The sequence below is a fragment of the Coenobita brevimanus genome, chromosome 48 (genome assembly GCF_032717465.1).
Source record: "Coenobita brevimanus isolate Jiangsu-jjx chromosome 48, ASM3271746v2, whole genome shotgun sequence".
In the NCBI taxonomy this organism is placed as follows: Eukaryota; Metazoa; Arthropoda; class Malacostraca; order Decapoda; family Coenobitidae; genus Coenobita; species Coenobita brevimanus.
The window spans coordinates 14540464-14559256 of NC_137001.1; the positions used below are offsets into that span (position 1 = coordinate 14540464).

General features: G+C 42.4%; 1 protein-coding gene across 1 annotated transcript in view; it reads right to left on the minus strand.

The window, feature by feature from the left end:
* Positions 1–6854: 6854 nt before the first annotated feature.
* Positions 6855–18793, minus strand: part of LOC145399304 (sodium-coupled monocarboxylate transporter 1-like) — a 63707-nt gene continuing 51768 nt past the window's right edge. Inside the window, exons 10-13 of the mRNA XM_080271971.1 lie at positions 16653–16865; positions 16382–16446; positions 12813–12994; positions 6855–7039 (exon numbers count right to left, since the gene is read on the minus strand). Coding sequence (XP_080128097.1) covers positions 6855–7039; positions 12813–12994; positions 16382–16446; positions 16653–16865 — 645 coding nt within the window. The remainder of the gene's footprint in view (positions 7040–12812; positions 12995–16381; positions 16447–16652; positions 16866–18793) is intronic.

Below are 18793 nucleotides of genomic sequence, written 5' to 3' on the forward strand. Positions count from 1 at the left end.
AGCGACATGGAAGCGATCTGTCTGTGGCCATCACTTTGGGATTGAGGCACCTGGCTAGATAGATAGATAGAAATTTTCTTCAGACAGAACTGAAAAGATAGGTGTTCTTTGACTGTACACTGACTCTTCTTTATTCACAAGTGCCTTATGCATAATACCTGTAGCTATAAGTTAGGGTATACAAGGAATGACACGTATGCAGAAAAAAGTATTACTATGTGTCTACAGCCAGACACCTTAATCCCATAAGGGGTGGTCACAAATTTATCTTCCCCATGTCAAACTGTCCACTGCCTTTTCACTGCCCCTCTTCAAACTTAGAACCCCCTCTCTCATATAGCTTGTTATTCCATCCCTCCATCTCATCCTCGGTCTCCTCCTCCCTCTCCCCCGCTCCACCTCATTCACATTCATTCTCCTAGTTAGCCTCTCACTCTCCATCCTTTCCACATGGCCAAACCACCTCAATATGTTTCCCCTAATGCTTTCTGTCACATCCACATCTACACCACAATGCTCCTTCACTTCCTCATTTGTCAGTCTGTCTTTCCATATAACTCCACATGCTCCTTTCAAATACTGTAACTCATTTCCACTGCTCTCATTCTTGATTTGTGTCCTTCCAGCAAGGTCCAAGCTTTGCTGCCATGCGTTAGAGTTGGTATCACGTTACCGTCATTCAGCAACTTTTTTACTTCCATGCTCACTTCCCTATTTCTTATCACAGCTTTCACGGAACAAGCAACCCTTCTTCCCTGTTTTGCCCTGTCAAGCACTTCATCCCCCAAACTTTGATCCTTACTCATCACGCTACCCACGCATTTAAATGCACCCACATTTTTCCGTTTAGATGGTAGGTGGTGGTGACCATTATCCACTCACTTGATGTAGTGCTGCCTACTTCTTCCTTCACCCTAGTACTGTTTTTCTGTGTCTGCTCTTTCTCTTCCTATTTCTCCTGTCTCTTCTGTCACCTTTTATTACTCTTCTTTCCTTTTCATGTGGCTTTACATTGGGTGACAAGCCAAGTGGTTTCCTGTAAGCCAGGAAACCCTTTATAATGCTGGGTGGTAACCATATAACCAACCCATATGTGTTCCCCATGTGTTAACAAGTGGATTGGTGGAGGGTTAGTGCCCCTCCCCATAAAACAACTAACTCAGAGCATAATGACCACCCCTTACAGAACTATGGTGTCTGGCTATAGTTAGATAGATTTTTCCATTTCCCCCTAATCCAGCCTCACTGTGCATTCAGTGGTTTCATTTCTCTCGAAGACCACAACTTTACCCTTCCCTACATTCACCTTTAGATTCTGTTTCTTACATACTCTCCAAACTCATTCACCAAGCCTTACAGATCCTTTTTTGTCTTCACTTAACAATACAGTACTATAGTCTCACCAATCTAAAACCTAGGTTTGGGTGGAGTCTAGCCGGGGATTTCCCGGCGTACAGCGTTGCCTTGTTTCCTATACTCTCATTGGCTAGTGGCTGACCTGACACCGTTAGAGTTCGTCCGCTCCCATCTCGCCACCTGGCCTGACATGACTTCACCCACTTCTGTGTGTGTGTGTGTGTGTGTTTTTATGTATGTGTGTGTGTGTAAAGACAAACTAGTTTAAGTTATAAATATAATCAAAATAATGAATTTAAAAGTCTCATTCTCTCTCTCTCATATAATTTATGATTTTTTACCTGGTTGTAGCCTTTAAATTACACTCTACATATTAAAACTTAGACTTTCTTTCCACACCACCCAAGAGGTAAAAGTCACGGCGCGTTTTTTTTTTTTTTTTTAAGAGGTTTCCCCGATAGGCCTATTCCTCTTCTCTTACAGCATGTAAGAAATTATCATGAATCCTCCTCATCAGAAGAGGTGAGAGTGATTTTCTTGGGAGACGTAAACTCTGGAGAGTTGTTTTCTTCATTATCTCTTGCTTCTCTGCGTATTGCTTCAATCCTGCTCTTGCTAAGTCCTGTTACTGCAGCTGTTCGATGAATTGCCCTTGACACATCATCGAAAATTCCTCCGTACTGCTTCTCCTGCAGAAAATACTGGCTTACGTTGAAGGCCATTTCTTTGGCTTGACTATGTAGATGCGAGCGAGTTGGCGTAGCTGCCATTGTGTCTGCATCAACATAGAAAGTGAATAGTGGAAGCACCTGACAGAAGCTTAAATCTCCCTCCAATGGATTAACTCCCAGTATGGGCCTGGTGTTGCCGCTCGTGAGTGTTTTAACTTATTTATTTCTATTAAGAAAATAGCCTATGTTCTACTGATTCCTTCAAATTATATTATAAACGTAATTGTTACATTACTTACCCAACTTAGAACTACCGTGAAAGTCGGTAAAAGTAACTACATATTTTTCAGCACCACTGTAAAATATGTATGCCACGTTTCTTTATTGATGTACAAGAGCCATATGCATTACACGTTTACCTTCCTTTGATATGCTAGAATACTTACGTTTATATTGTATTAGTATGTGTGTACCTATCTGTGATGCCTATTACATATATAACAGAATCTACTCATCGCTCGTTTAGGAAGTATGGCATGGCTGCACCCAGCGCCAGACTCCACCCAAACCTGGGTTTAAGATTGGTGAGACTATAGTATCATCTGTCAATATCAGAACAGGAAGTTTCCATACATTGCCCTGTCTCATTCGGGGTGCTCCAACATCCACTGCCCTACCTTCAGTCTCTTATAATTCCCTTCATAAACAAACTGAACAACCATGGAGACATGGCACATCCCTGTTTCAATCCAACATTCAGACAGAAAAATTCACTCAGTTTACCATTCACACACTCTGCAGCTCTAGTGCCCCCATAGGTTTAAAGCAAATATTTTCAACATTTTCCACATCCCATCTCTAACCACTCTGTCTTATGTCTTCCCCAAATCCATGACGGCAGCGTACAACTTCTTTCCCTTCTCTAGAAACTTTTCTATTAAACATCTCTGCATGAATATCTCATCTACATGACCTCTTCCTTTCCTGATATCTCCCCATTCTTCTTCATCTAATTCCTTTGTTAAACCGTATCTCTGCCAGTGTCTTCCCATAGACTTTTCCTATTACAGTAGAAGACAAATGCCTCTATGATTACCACACACTTCTCTTTCCCCTTTTCCTTTGAACAGAGGAATGATTATATCTGACCTCCAATCCTCCGGGACTCTACATTCCTCCTAGGACAACCTCCATATTTTTCCATATCCACTCCACTACTATATCTCCCCCGTGCGTCAGCATTTCACCACACATTCAATTAATTCCTGGGGCTTTCCCCTTTCTGACTTTAGTCATTGCTTCCACTACTTCCATCCTACTGATCTCCTCCTCCCTTCTTATCTCCCTCCTCCCAGCCAATCCCCAGTCATTTATATTATTGTTAGTCTCATTCTCTATGTTTAACAGTTCCATAAAGTGTTCTCTCCACCTACTGCACATATTCAAGAAAAAAATATACAAAATGCAGTACATGCTAGGCCAGCTTTATGAAGTGAGTGCAAGGTAGTGTAGTAAGCTGAATGATGGTAAACTTACACCCAACAAATGAATTAGCTTCTTATGTCCATTTTAGAAAACTCAGTAGTGTACTTTGAATGGGAAGTTCTCCACAACCCATGACTCATACTGGAGAATTATTTAGGGACCTATTAACTGTAAAGGCAATGACACACGACAACATCTTTATCACTGTGAGCAAAGCCTAAACTGCAGGTTACACGGCAGCTCAACAAGGGGGGTAATATTTATAATCTGATCCAATACATATTGAATAAATCCTTTACTAAGGTATCACAGTAACGAATATTTTTTTTATTAAACATCAGTATTTTTTGTTGTTTATATTCCTTTATTACAACAATGAACTGTCAGTCATAAAGGCGTAAAAAAAATATTTACTCAGGTAGTTTACAAGGTATTCACGTAAATATTTAGGAGCCTTTAATGGCTCAGGTTATACATATGACAATTACCGTTAGTTAAGGTGGTAGGTGGTGGTGACTATCATCCTTTCACTTGATGCAGTTCACCCTACCTTCACCTTTTATCATTCTTTTTCTCATCTGCCTTCCTCTTTTCCTACTTCTTCCATCCTTCTTGTCACTTTTTATTACTCTACTTTTCACTTCAGGAAGCTCTACGCTGAGTGGCAAGCCTAATGGTTTCCTGTAACCCCCCAAATATTCACAATGGTGGTTGGTAACCATATAACCTAATAACAGGGTGATGTGGAGCCTGCTATATTGTCCCTGTTAACCAGCTGGAGAGACACCAATGCTGCATCCAGTGATAGACCAAACCTTCACATTTTTCCCCGTCCCTTCCTGTGGCGAGGCGCTGTCTAGCTCCAGGAAACCCTGCAGGTGTGGCTGTGGTTGATGGGTCTGCTTCACTAGGAAGACTGGGGATGAACAACAACAACAACAACAACAACAACCGGAAGTCAATAATAGGAATTATGTATAAAACATTAGCTATAGGCATCCTGTTAAAATTTATCGACTTGTACTGATTAGCTACTGTACTTCCTGTCTAACTCTCTTTACCTCTTTCCAGAACATTTTCGTACATTCTCTCCACTTTACATTCAAATTCCTTCCAAATTCCTAATCCACTCCTTCTTACTCTCTCTCTCTTATTAATCTTTTCACCCCGCTCTTCCTCTCCACATATAGTCTCTCTTCTGTCTCTCAACTTCTCCCACGCCCTGTTTCTCACCCACTCTCTATAAGCTTTCTTCTTTTGTACCACAGCCTGTCTCACCTCTCCATTCCACCATGCTGTTCCTTGCACCCCCTTCCGTCTTCTCTTCACCCCACACACCACCTCACATGCTGCACAAATTTCTTCCGTGAATATCTTGCACACACCACGTTTCTCATCTGCTCCAATCCATAGTTACCCAGTCGCTCCTTGACTTCTCTATTATATTCTGCCTTTTTCTCATCCTCTTGTAACCTTTCCGCTCTCTTTGCATATACTACTTCCTCCTGTCCTTCCTTTCTTCTATTTCTCCATTTCACTTGGATCATGATTTTCACCACCACCAAGTGGTGGTCAATCCACTCCTCTAACCTCTATATACTCTTGCATCCATTACACACCTTCGCATCCTTTCATGCGACGCACATACTCAGTCAATGCCTTCCGTTCATTCAGTTCATCATCTACCCTTCTCAACACTCGCCATGTATACCTATGGATCATTTTGTACCTGAAGAAGTTACAAACCCCTTCCTGGCACAAATGTCCACTAAAGCACTGCCAGTCTTAAGAGTGTGATTTAATATCAGTGTTAGAGTGAGATAAGTACGAGGTCTGTTCAGAAAATATCCAACCTAAGGCTCTAAAAAATTGAATAGGTAATGTGTTGAGCTAGGACATTATTCACCCACAAAGTAGGACCCTTCAGACTTGACACACGTACCCCAGCATTCTTCCCACTCCCTGAAACATTTTCAAAGTCGGTTTTCAGCACAGGAGTGAAACTTGGCACTGAGTGACAACGAAATTTCTACTGTACAATTCTCAGAACAGCTGCAGGCATCAGTAGGATGGATGATGTAAATGATGGAGAAATTCATGAGCATTTTAACATGGAGGAGAGGATGACGGAAGGGAGGTGTGAAATAACGTGAATAGATAAAAAGAAATATACAGTAATGGGTGGTATGGACATAAACAGATTGGAGCAGTACAGTCATTCCCCAACTTGTGCATATTCATCTCTCATAGATTTAACTTATGTGATGCTACAAGCTCTATGGTGCTACAAGCTGATGGTGCTATGAGGTCTATGGTGCTACAAGCTGATGGTGCTATGAGGTCTATGGTGCTGCAAGTTGATGGTGCTAGGAGGTCTATGGTGCTACAAGCTCTAACGTGCACACTGACACGTATTGCCCAGCTATTCCCAGCAATAAAACATTCATTAGGGCCTGTAACAACAGAAATACCCATTTCTCTCTCTCTCTCTCTCTCTCTCTCTCTCTCTCTCTCTCTCTCTCATATACCAGCTTTTTTTTTTTTTTTTTTTAATAGTTCAAGACCCTGCCCCATAAACTTTGGAACTAACTAGGCAAAGAGAAAAAGATTGTATCACTTTTGAGCCTTCCCTGTACACGTCCTAGGTTATTGTTAAAACTTTCAAATACTGTGCCACTATTACCATTGTTTATTTACAGTATACTAAGTTAATTCACATGGCAAATGCTGGAACTGTACTCAGTATCAGTTTTGTGTTTACTCATTAATCCAACTTTCGGGTTGCTTGTTGTACCTTCGTTCGGATGAATCCTGACGGACTATCATTAAGTGAACATCTGTATGATTGCACATTTTCTCCTCTTCCTGCTATTAAGATGCCATTCTGTAAAATTATGTACTGATTTGTCTAAAGTAGGCTATGGGAAAAAATAACTGTAACCAGCACAACATACATTACATGCTATACTGAACTTATAAATATAAATGTAATGGTAGTGTACTCCGAAATTATTCTAAAGGAAATTATATACCAAGCATCATCATTAAAATATTTGAGGGCATCACTCTTACTTATAAACGGCATCACTGCAATGTTCCTGCCTTTAAAACAAATCATTACAAGAGGCTTTTCATTTATGTGGTGTCTTCTCAATGTGTGATGAACTCATTGTGAAAAAATCAAAACATCTGATACACGCACTGGTAGAGATAGGGTTTTACACCATATTTAACCAGTTGTACATTTTCTTCCGACAGAACTGGGAAGATGGTTGTGTCTTTACTGTTCATGTTGGAGAACACTGGATTGATTTGTGTGTGGTGGTGGTAAGGCAGCATAGGCTAGGGATGGCTGTCACTGTGATGACTCTTGGTTTGGGGCAACATGGTCATGGTGGTCACATGGTCCGCCTCATAGACATAGTCCACCTTATGTGAACCACAGCAGGTCCTCCACAGCCATTGATGGAGCCTCCCGCAGCTGAGAAACGACAACCGCTTATCCACAGCCTTTGGGCTCAGAGGACCTGGAGGCATTAGTTCAACAGATTAGAGTCCAGTTAAGCTTTTACAGGCACCCTATTCCTGAAACTATGAAAGTAACAACTCCATAATTATCTACAAATATGCTATACAATAATGTAAGGAGAGTCTTGCCAACATTAGTGTAGTTTCAGCTTAATATTTGTACAGTCATAAGAAAAGCTATCGTTACCCCTAGGGATGCTCGATACGAAACGAATGTTAGGTGGGCTATGTGGGCGGGTCCTTGCTGTTCGCCCCTCCCCTTTGTATTGTTGCCATATCACAATCCCATTACAAGAGTTGGACTAATAAACAAGAACAAGCCATATGGCGTGGAAATTCATAGGACGTGTTTGTGTTACCCTGAGTGCCCTGCCGGGGATTAAAAACGAAACTCGGCACGTTTATTATTTTCCTACTGATCAACACGTATTTATCTATAGAATACAACAAATAAATTACTTTTAAGGGTATTAAATCCATAGGCATCGACTTTTTTTTCTCTTCTTGATAGTCTAGCAGGGGTGCACGAGTTCATTTGTTTGCTTTAGATGGGTGGTTAAATGTTTCAGATGGATGCTTCAGACGTCTAGAGGCTGTTTTGGAAGCAAGGGGTGGGTATACAAAATATTAAAGCAATGGGACTGAGCATGTATTATTATTTTCCTTGTACTCAATATTTCTTATATATGGAAAGCAATACATATCAATATTACATTGAAATTTACTAACTTGGCTTGTAACGGCTGAAGTACTATCATACGTCTGGCATGGGTGCACGTACTCATTGCCCGTCTGCATGTGTGTTGCCGACTTTACACCATTTTCTTATACTTTTATTTAATGAATTCGGTGCCGGATAATATAACGTATTGTCTTTATGCACGGAGGCCAAATGATCAAATTAGCTTTTATTACCTCTAGAACAAATTCTAATATCTGTGTCTCACATAACTGCCATTGATGGGTTTGCTGTACAAACTTTCCTGTCCTGTCATTCCACAGCACTTCGTCGTTGTGTCCTAAGTCTACTAATACCAAGTCTGTTTACTTTCCCTCAGGGCTCAGGGAGGCGTGGCTTGTGTGTGACGCTAGTTGACTTAAGTAACAGAGAATGTATAAAAGGGCAGACTCAAATTAAACATTATAATAAGGGAAAACGAAGAAGGGGAAGAAGTGCGGACTCGTTTAACTGCATAACATCGCAGTAGGTTCCCTGACACCCCTATGGCTTCCCTCACACCCCGACACCTTCCCTCACACATTTCAGTCCCTTCCCTCACTTCGGACTGAAAATTTGTCATGATCTGGAGAGTGTAGCATACATCCACTCACTACCACGGTCAGGCGTCAACTGAACTTGCGTTTCGTGCAAGCTGACATCACTCCGATGCTCCGCCCCCTGCGCCAGCTTGGACCCATTTTAGGTGGAAGTGATCCGACTTGGTATTAGTAGACTTAGGCTGTGTCATAGTGCATAGCTCTGAAGGGTTATGATAGTTTTTCTTATGACTACATATTATCCAACAGGTTACCCAAAAAGATTGTCATGGTATGGAACTAAGTCTGATTTGGGGTGAGCTTGTGTGAACAATTGATATATGCAAATACTGTATTATAATATGCCCTTGTAATGAATATTGCTATGTAATGAAGCTAGCTCTGTGGCTAGAGTAGGGAGTAATTGGAAGAAGTTCAGGGAGCTGTTGCCTCTCCTGACATTGAGATGGCTGTCCCTCCTTGCTAAGGGATCTTTGTATGTGGCATGTGTTAGTAGTGTAATGCTGTATGGTAGTTAGACTTGGGCAGTAAAGGAAGAGGATATTCGCAGGTCCAAACGTACAGAAATGACAGTGATTAGGTGGATGTGCAGTGCATCCCTGAGTCAAGGCCTTGGGGAGCTAGATTTACGACGGAAGAGTTGATAGGTAGGATGGGACCAGTGTGTATCGGTGCTGTGATGAGAAGGGATAGATTGAGACTGTTTAGGCATATGGAGAGAATGGGGGATGATAATTGGGTGCGGAGAGTGAGAAGTGTCAATGTTGGGGGTAGGGATGCAAGAGGTAGACTGAAAAAGACCTGGGAAGAGGTCATTGGGTGTGACTTCAGAGATCTATCTATCTATCTATCTATATACCTAGGCTGCTTCCCCCAAGGAAAGGGAGGTAGCCGAGACAGGGCGACACACTCCCCATTTACTCATCCATTCAAACACATTCATTCGCATCTTAGCCCCAAAGGGGAGAACGGACAGATCCTCACCGCACGACACCGCACAAAGGTCAACTGCGCAATGCAATCAGTGACATCTGCAGCAGGGCCCGACAACAGAACTGGTTTACCCCTGCCACATCATAACAGACCCATCCCCTTACCCGCACCTGACCTGACTAGCTGATCAGACCAAATGCGGGAGAATATCCCCTCAGGGCTGCGTCATCACTTATTCATTCACAATTTCTCTCCATTTATTTCTGTCACGCACAGCCACTCTTCCTTGCTCAACAGACATCCCTCTCGCATCCAGCGCTCTCTTCACACTGTCCATCCATCCTATTCGTGGTCTTCCTCTCAGCCTTACACCTTTCACATCAGATCTAGTTATCTTTTTCACCAGTCGCTCATTATCCATTCTCTCCATATGCCCAGTGAGAGATACGGAACTAAATAGGGAAGCTGCCAGAGATCGAGCAGCAAGGACAGCCGCCATTAGGTGACCGAGCCAATGCATGCAAGCATGTTGGAACCTTCAAAAATGAAACCAGTGAATCCACCAGATCTGCCCTTTTCAGTCTGTCTCCCTCTACTGCTGGTTACATCACGGGTTAAAGCTTCCAAGGCTTCACCAACTTTTAAGTATTGAAATCAGTCTTGTGAAGTATGCAAGAACTGACTAAGAGTTGTAATAGAATATCCTAATTTTTAAGTTCTTGTTCTTGGCATGGAATTTAACCACTGATTTAATTTGTGGGCTTTAATAGAGTATACAAAATATAAGGGCATACTTCCAGACCATGTTGAGATTTCATTAAGGTGGTATGGCCCCTCTTTTTGTGGATGCACCATTGAAATTTAAAAGTTCATTGCATTTGTGTGAAATATTTTTATGTTGTATCATTGATAAAGGCTTCAGCATGCTTGCATGCATCTGCCTTTGTCACCTAATGGTGGCTCTTCATGCGGCTCGAGAGGTCACACTGCATGACTTCATCCCAGGTCCTTTTCAGTCAGCCTCTTGCATCTCTTCCCCCGACGTTCATACTTCTCGTTTTCCGCATCCAGTTGTAATCCTCCATCCTCTCCACATACCCAAATCATGTCAATCTGCCCCTCATCACAGCACCAATATGCTCCAGTCCCATCCTTCCTCTCAACTCTTCAGTTGTAAACCTAGCCCCCTCAGGCCTCTCATTCAAGGACGCAATACACATCCACCTAATCAATGTCATTACCATTCATTTGAGCTCTCACGACCATACAGTATTACACTCCAAACACATGCCGCATGCAAAGATCTCTTAGCACAGAGGGAGAGCCCTCTCAATGTCAGGAGAGGCAACAGCTCCTTGAACTTCTTCCAACCACTCCTTACTAACCACAGAGCTAGCTCCAGCCCCACCTCCAGTAAAAAACTTGTCCCCTAAATAACAAAACTTCAACACACTCAAGAAACTCACCAGCAGGATCAATCCTTTCACACCTGACTATCTCTATATGCTCCCCCAGACTCACTCCACACATGGAATCAGCATTATGCACCCACTTACCACAGATAGTGCACAAGATGAAGTTACTTCCCACACTCTTCTGGCAAACTGCACATGGCCACTCTCCCTCTGCTTTGACAGTGTGTGCATCTGATAAACTATGGTATATTTTATTTTTCGGATTCTAAAGTTGAATATCCACCCAGTTCCTAGGAAAGGAAGTTCCTCTGACCCCTCTGATTACAGACCAATAGCTGTCACATCTTCTCTTGGTAAGGTATTTGAAACTTTATTTAATAAGCACATTCTTAAACATCTTGAATCCAACAACTTAATTAATGATAGACAAAATGGTTTTCGCCAAGAAAGATCCACCAATGACATACTCAATCTCCAAACTCATACTGTCCGTCAATCAACTGACCTACATGGAGAAACTCATGCAGTAGTCCTTGATATTTCTAAAACTTTTGACAGAGTATGGCACCGTTCCTTGCTGTCCAGACTTCCTGGCTATCGACTAACGTCTTTTGTTCCTTTGATTTCCTCATATCTCAGTGAGAGGAAAATAAGGGTAAAAGTAGATAATGTATATTCCAATTTCCACTCAGTTAACACCGGTGTGCTGCAGGGATCAGTTCTGGTCCCAATCCTGTTCCTGATTCATATTAATGGTCACTTATCTGTCACTCACAATCCCATCCACTCATATGCAGATGACTCAACACTACGTAGTTTATTCACACTCAGACACCCATTTACAAAGTCTAATATCTCTACCCCTCAACTCAGTACAGCCATTTCCTTAAATCACGACCTATCTACAATCAATGAATGGGGACAATACAACCTTGTCTCATTTAATGCTACAGTAGTAAAACTAAATATATACAATTTACTAATAGACAGATACTGCCAGTTTCGTATATTACCTTCAATGGTACTAATATTCCCATCTCCAAAAGTATTGAAATTCTCGGCGTCTTACATAACAATGCCCTCAGGTGGACCTCTTATGCTAAATCACTTGCTAAAACCACCTCAAAGAAACTTGGATTATTGTACAGAGTCCGTAACTTCTTCACTGACGAGCAGTTAGCTATAATTTATAAGAGCCATGTGTGCTCTCAGCTTGAATAGTGCTCACCCTTTTGGAATGGATGTGGAGAGGTTGCATTAAAAGAACTAGACAAAATTCAGAACAAAGCTGTTAGAATTATTAACAACCCTGCCATTAAAAATAAACTACCTCCCCTACAAGTAAGAAGGAATGTTGCCTCCCTTGCATTATTTTACAGATATTTTTATGGCAAATGCTCAGACGAAGTTGTGTTCATGGAGCCACCTCTCCATGCCTTCCCTCATGGTACATGGGCATCTGGTAGCGCTCATGTCTGGAATGTCACACAGCCATATTGCAGAACTTCTGCCTATCAGAATTCTTTCATTCCCCGAACCGCATCTCTTTGGAACTCGCTTCCCCAGAGTTGTTTCCCTCCAAACTTCAACCTACAGCTGTTCAGGTCTAACTGTTACAGATATATTATGAACAGAGGACACCAGTAATTTGGTGTATGGATTATTTTTTTTACTTCATTTGTTTTTCCTTCCTCTGTTCTGTTATTAAAAAAAAAAAATGTGTTTTGAAAAAGTGGTGTTGGGTCTGTATAGAGGAGCAGTGACACATATTTGTTCAGAACATTAAAATGTCCTCTGGAACTACATAACTAAGCCTAGAATTATGGTCTTGCCATTCTAATCACCTTTCACAACATATCGGTACTTCGTGACAACAGTAGCTGACAGAACAGGTTTTTACTGCTGGTGCATTGCAACTCAGCCATACTAGCACGGTCATTCCAATCTGCTCCTGCATCACTACTTGTTCCTACCAATGCTACCAGCCCTGACTGTTGGTGTACTACCACCAGGAACAGCTTGGTCTACCAATCCCAACCACTGATAAACAGTACCACCATCTGCCACTACTGGTGCTAGTCAGTGTACCGCCATCCATTTGTCAGTGCTACCAGAGCTAACGGTTCGTGTGCCATCACTATATTACCAGTGCTGACTGTTGGTGTGGGCTCACCCCCACCCGGGCCAACCAGTGCTGAGTGGACATTACAACGGCAAGACAGCTCACCAGTACAGAGGGATATGAGGTTGCTGATGATGAGGGTCATGATGATGCCGGTGATACCGAAGTAGCAGTACGAGACATCATACACGGTCCTGCCCTCACTCCTGCTGGCACCATACCACACACCCTCAAAAATTTGCATATGTAAAGAAATAAACTCGCTGAATCATTACCAGTGAATAAGAACAAACGCTGTAGTCATGTCCATGTAAAAAAAAAAAAAAATGAAGTAATTGAACTGAGTGCAAAAATTATTGTGATTTGTCTGTTCATTGCAGTTGGAAAGTTGATGTGGAAGAATTATCATGAAATAAGTGAGGCAGTATATCAACACACCCGCTGATTGATGAACAGGATGGTTTTACTAGTGGTTGGGAATTTATGGATCAAATCCCTGTAACAGAACAATGGGAACTACTTGTGAAATGAAATGTTAAATGTTTATGAAAGATATCGTTTATATAGGCTCCATCATGCTTGCCTGCATCGGCCTTGGTCACCTAATTGCAGCCCTCCACGCTGCTCGATACCTGGCAGCCTCCCTATTTAGTCCATTTTCCCTGAGGATTTTGAAAAAGGATATGCCAAGGTAACCAGAGGGGTATATGAAAGGTTTTGTGTATGTACGGTATGGACAGACAGCCATTGATTGCTGTTAAGAGTTTTTATTATGGTAGTCAGGCTTGTGTAAGGGTGACTTAAGTCTATCTGTCTATCTATCTATTGCCAGACGCCTTAATGTCGTAAGGGGTGGCCACAAACAAATCGCCTCCATGTCGCCCTGTCCCCCGCCATTTCACTGCCCCTCTCCCAGCTCACACCCCCTTCTCTCATACGCCTCTCCACTTCAGCCCTCCATCTCATCATTGGCCTCCTCCTCCCTCTCCCCCCCTCCACCTCACTCACGTACACTCTCCTCGTCAGCCTCTCACTCCATCTTCTCCACATGGTCAAACATCTCAGTGTGTTTCTCCTAACACTTCCTATCACATCCACATCCACATCACAACGCTCCTTCACATCCTCAATTGTCAATCTGTCTCTCCACATGACTCCACATGCTCCTCTCAAATAACTCTTTTCCACTGCTCTCACTCTTGACTTCTGTCCCTCCACCAAGGTCCAAGCTTCACTTCCATATGTTAGAGTTGGTATCACAGTAGTGTCACGTAGTAACTTTTTCACTTCCATGCGTATTTCCCTGTTTCTTATCACTGCTTTCAAGGAACCAGCAACCTTTCTTCCTTGTTGTACCTTTTCAAGCACTTCACCCTCGAAACTTCCATCCTTACTCATCACACTACCCAAGTACTTAAATGCACTCGCATCTTCCATTTCCTCCTCATCCAGCCTCACTATACATTCCCTGACTTCACTTCTCTCGAAGACCATAACTTTATTCTTCCCTACATTCACCTTTAGATTCCGTTTTTTACAAACTCTCCCAAACTCATCCACCAAGCCTTGCAGCTGTCCTTCGTCTTCACTTAACAACAGAGTATCATCTGCAAACAACAGTACAGGTAGTTTCCAAACACTGCCCTCTTGCATTAGGGCCACTCCAATATCCTCTGCCCTACCTTGTATCTTTTTTATAACCCCATCCATATACAGATTGAACAACCATGGAGACATGACACATCCCTGCTTCAATCCAACCTTTAAGTTGAAAAATTCACTCAGTTCACTATCCACGTGCACTGCGGCCTTAGCACCCTCATACATACTCTTCACAGCAATCAGCAACTTCCCATCTACTCCATATATTCTTATTACTCTTCACAATCCTTGTCTATCCACCCTGTCATATGCTTCTCCAAATCCATGAAAGCCGCATACAACTTCTTTCTCTTCTCTAGAAACTTTCCACTAAAGTTTTAAGAATGAATATCTTATCTACATAACCTCTTCCCTTCCTAAAACCTCCCTGTTCTTCTCCAATTAATTCCTCTGTTATTTCCCATAACTCTGTCAATAAGTATCCTACCATGTGCTTTTCCTATTATGCTAAGAAGACAAATGCCCCTATGACTACCACACACTTCTTTTTCCCCTTTTTCTTTGTAAAAGGAAATAATTAAACCTGACTTCCAATACTCTGGGACTCTACTCTCCTCCCAGGCCAATCTGCACATCTTCCACATCTATTCTACTACTATCTCTCCACCATGCTTCAGCATTTCACCACACACTCCATCAATTCCTGGGGCTTTCCCCATTTTGACTTTCTTCATTGCTTCCACTACTTCAATCCTACTGATTTCTTCCTCTCTTCTCACATCCCTCCTTCTCCCAGCCCCAGCCACTTATACTCACATTACTTTCATTGTCTATGTTCAACAATTCCTTAAAGTGTTCTCTCCATCTGCTCACTTTTTCTCCCTTGTGCATTAGTAATCTACCATTTTTATTTTTCACTCCCCAACTAACTTCACTGCCACCCTGTCTAACTCTCTTTACCTCTTTCCAGAACATTTTCGTACATTCTCTCCACTTTACATTCAAATTCCTTCCAAATTCCTCATCCACTCTCTTCTTTCTCTCTTATTAATCTTTTCACCCCTCTCTTCCTCTCCACATATAGTCTCTCTTCTGTCTCTCAACTTCTCCCACGCCCTGTTTCTCACCCACTCACTATAAGCTTTCTTCTTTTGTGCCACAGCCTGTCTCACCTCTCCATTCCACCATGCTGTTCCTTGCACCCCCTTCCGTCTTCTCTTCACCCCACACACCACCTCACATGCTGCACAAATTTCTTCCGTGAATATCTTGCACACACTTACCACGTTTCCCATCTGCTCCAATCCATAGTTACCCAATGGCTCCTCGACTTCTCTCTTATATTCTGCCTTTTTCTCATCCTCTTGTAACCTTTCCACTCTCCTTGGATATACTACTTCCTCCTGTCCTTCCTTTCTTCTATTTCTCCATTTCACTTGGATCATGATTTTCACCACCACCAAGTGGTGGTCAATCCACTCCCCTAACCTCTATATACTCTTGCATCCATTACACACCGCATCCTTTCATGCACACACACATAGTCAGTCATTGCCTTCCGTTCATTCAGTTCATCATCTACGCTTCTCAACACTCGCCATGTATACCTATGGATCATTTTGTACCTGAAGAAGTTACGAACCCTTTCCCGGCACAAGTGTCCTCTAAAGCACTGCCAGTCTTAAGAGTGTGATTTAATATCAGTGTTAGAGTGAGATAAGTACGAGTTCTGTTCAGAAAATATCCAACCTAAGGCCCTAAAAAATGAATAGGTAATGTGTTGAGCTAGGACATTATTCACCCACAAAGTAGGACCCTTCAGACTTGACACACGTACCCCAGCATTCTTTCCACTCCCTGAAACATTTTCAAAGTCGGTTTTCAGTATCTCCTACAGGTGCTTCGTCACATTCATCATGATATCTTCTCATGTCTCAAATCAAGAACACTTCAGCGCAGTTTTGAGCTCTAGGAGTGACCAAAAGTCACACGGAGCCATGTCTGGCGAGCAGGAAGCCTGCTGGGCCTGCAGGATGTTGTGCTTGGCTAAAAATTTCTGAATCAGTTAAGAAGAATGAGCAGGGGTGTTGTTATGTTGCAGCTTCCAACTTGCTGCTCTCTTCCTCCGAACTGCATCACGGAGACAACGGAAAACGTGGAAGTAGTAATGTTTGTTGACAGTCTGACCCTCCGGTGCGTATTCGTGATGCACAACATCATAGTAGTCGAAAAAAAAAATGTCAACATGCGAGTTCATTTCACCTTGCTGTGGACCTGTCGTGCTTTTTTTGGCCGAGGGAACCCTGCATCCTTCCACTGGGACGACAGTGCTTTGGTTTCTGCATTGTACTCGTACACCCAAGTCTCATCTCCAGTGATAACAATCTTCAGGTCTGGATCACGATTTGCACACTCCAGCATGTGTTGAGAAATGTTCATCCGAGAGAAGAGATCATTACGAACGCGATGATTCACCTGCAGGAGATATTGAAAACCGACTTTGAACATTGTTTCACCCAGTGGAAAGAATGCTGGGCTACGTGTGTCAAGTCAGAAGCTATCTACTTTTAGGGGGATTAGTGTCGTAGGTCAACAGGTTACTTAGTCGGATACTTTCTGAATAGACCTCCTATGTGTAACATACTCATGGCTTTTCAGTGTATATACCATATACTGTGTATGAGTGGGTTTATTAGAGTTAAAAAAAAAAAAAAAATCAAGCTATTGAGAGAGGGATGAGGACAGTAACGAGTGGTGAAGGGTGGATTATCTCAAACATGGTTTGGGCAGATGATGCTGTGTTAACTGCTGAACAAGAGATTTGAAGATTGGTGCAGACTGTTGTGAATATTTGTGAGCATAGTGATCCGAAAGCATATGTAAATGAGAGCAAAGTGATGGTTGCTGAGGGAGAAGGTGACTCCCAGTGTGATGTGATGGTGTATGATGAGAGACTTGAATTGGTGACAGACATTCAGTACAGAGGTGGTGTAGTTGAGAGTGGTAAATGTGCAAAGGAAAGGAAAACTGGAGTCTCACAGGAAAATAGAGTAGCAGTTGCTATGATGATACAGTACTGATGTGAAACAGGTCCAAGTATATTGGCTATGCTTGAGGACTACATACAGGAGTTTCAGTGCCCACAGTAACATTTGAGTGTGACATTGGTGTGAAATGAAAAGCTTAGAGTAAGTACAGTAGAAATGTAGTTCGGGGGAAATGAGTGTGAAATGTGGATGGGATGAGAAGTATAGTGTGAGTCATGAAGGATGTGGAGTGAGGAAGTCTATGGACAGTAGAATGTGTCTTTAGATGGTATGGTAATTTGAAGAGGATGGATGTAAATAATGTAGTATAGAGAAAAGAGTATAACTGTTGAAACATGAAGGTTGGAGGAGGTATGGAAGACCAAGAAGGTGGACAGATATTGTGAAGGAATGTGTGAGAAAATGAGGCATGGAGGTTGATAAGGCTAGGAAATTGTCAGGGGATCAAACTGCTTGAAAGAATTTTGTACTAAAGTATGACATGGTTTGGCATCTCTGTTTTTACCACGTGATGTGGCAGTCATCAGAGTGGTTCTAGCTGATCAATAAGGTGAAGTGCATAAGTGTGGTAAGTTATGCTTGTGATGTGGAGTCATGATTCCAGGAGTTTGAATGGTGAGTAAATAAGAGTGTGTATTTAACTAGGCATGTTGTTGAGTAGTTCTCCTCCTGCCATTTTTTCTTTTTTGCCCTCTGGCCCTGTCTCACTGCATCCTTGGCTGGGAAAAAATGTTGAGATGATGATAATGAAAATGATGAAGCTCAAGATAACTCAAAGGTAAAGCAAGAGAGGGTAACATCCTCTCTTGCTTTACTTTTTACCAAAAAATAATTTCATAAATAATTCTCCTTTCATGTTGAATCTATCTGTCTATCTATCTATAGCCCGACGCCTTAATCCCACAAAGGGTGGCCGCAGATAAAACGCCTCCAAGTCGCTCTGTCACCCACCATTTGACTGCACTCCCCCCAACTCACTCCCCCTTCTCTCATATACCTCTCAACTCCGTCCCTCCACCTCATCCTTGGTCTTCTCCTCCCTCTCCCTCCCTTTACTTCACCTGCATACACCCTCTTAGTCAGTCTTTCATTCTCCATTCGCTCCACATGTCCAAATCACCTCAGTGTTCTCCCAGTTTTCTCAACCACATCCTCATCCACCAGACAACGTTCCTTCACTTCTTCATTTGTCAACCTGTCACACCACATGCACCTCTCAAGTAACTCATTTCCACTGCTTTCACTCTTGACTTGTTCCCCTCTTGCAAGGCCCATGCCTCGCTACCATACGTCAGGGTAGGGATCACAATTCTATCATGCAGTGACTTCTTAACTTCCATACTCACCTCCCTATTT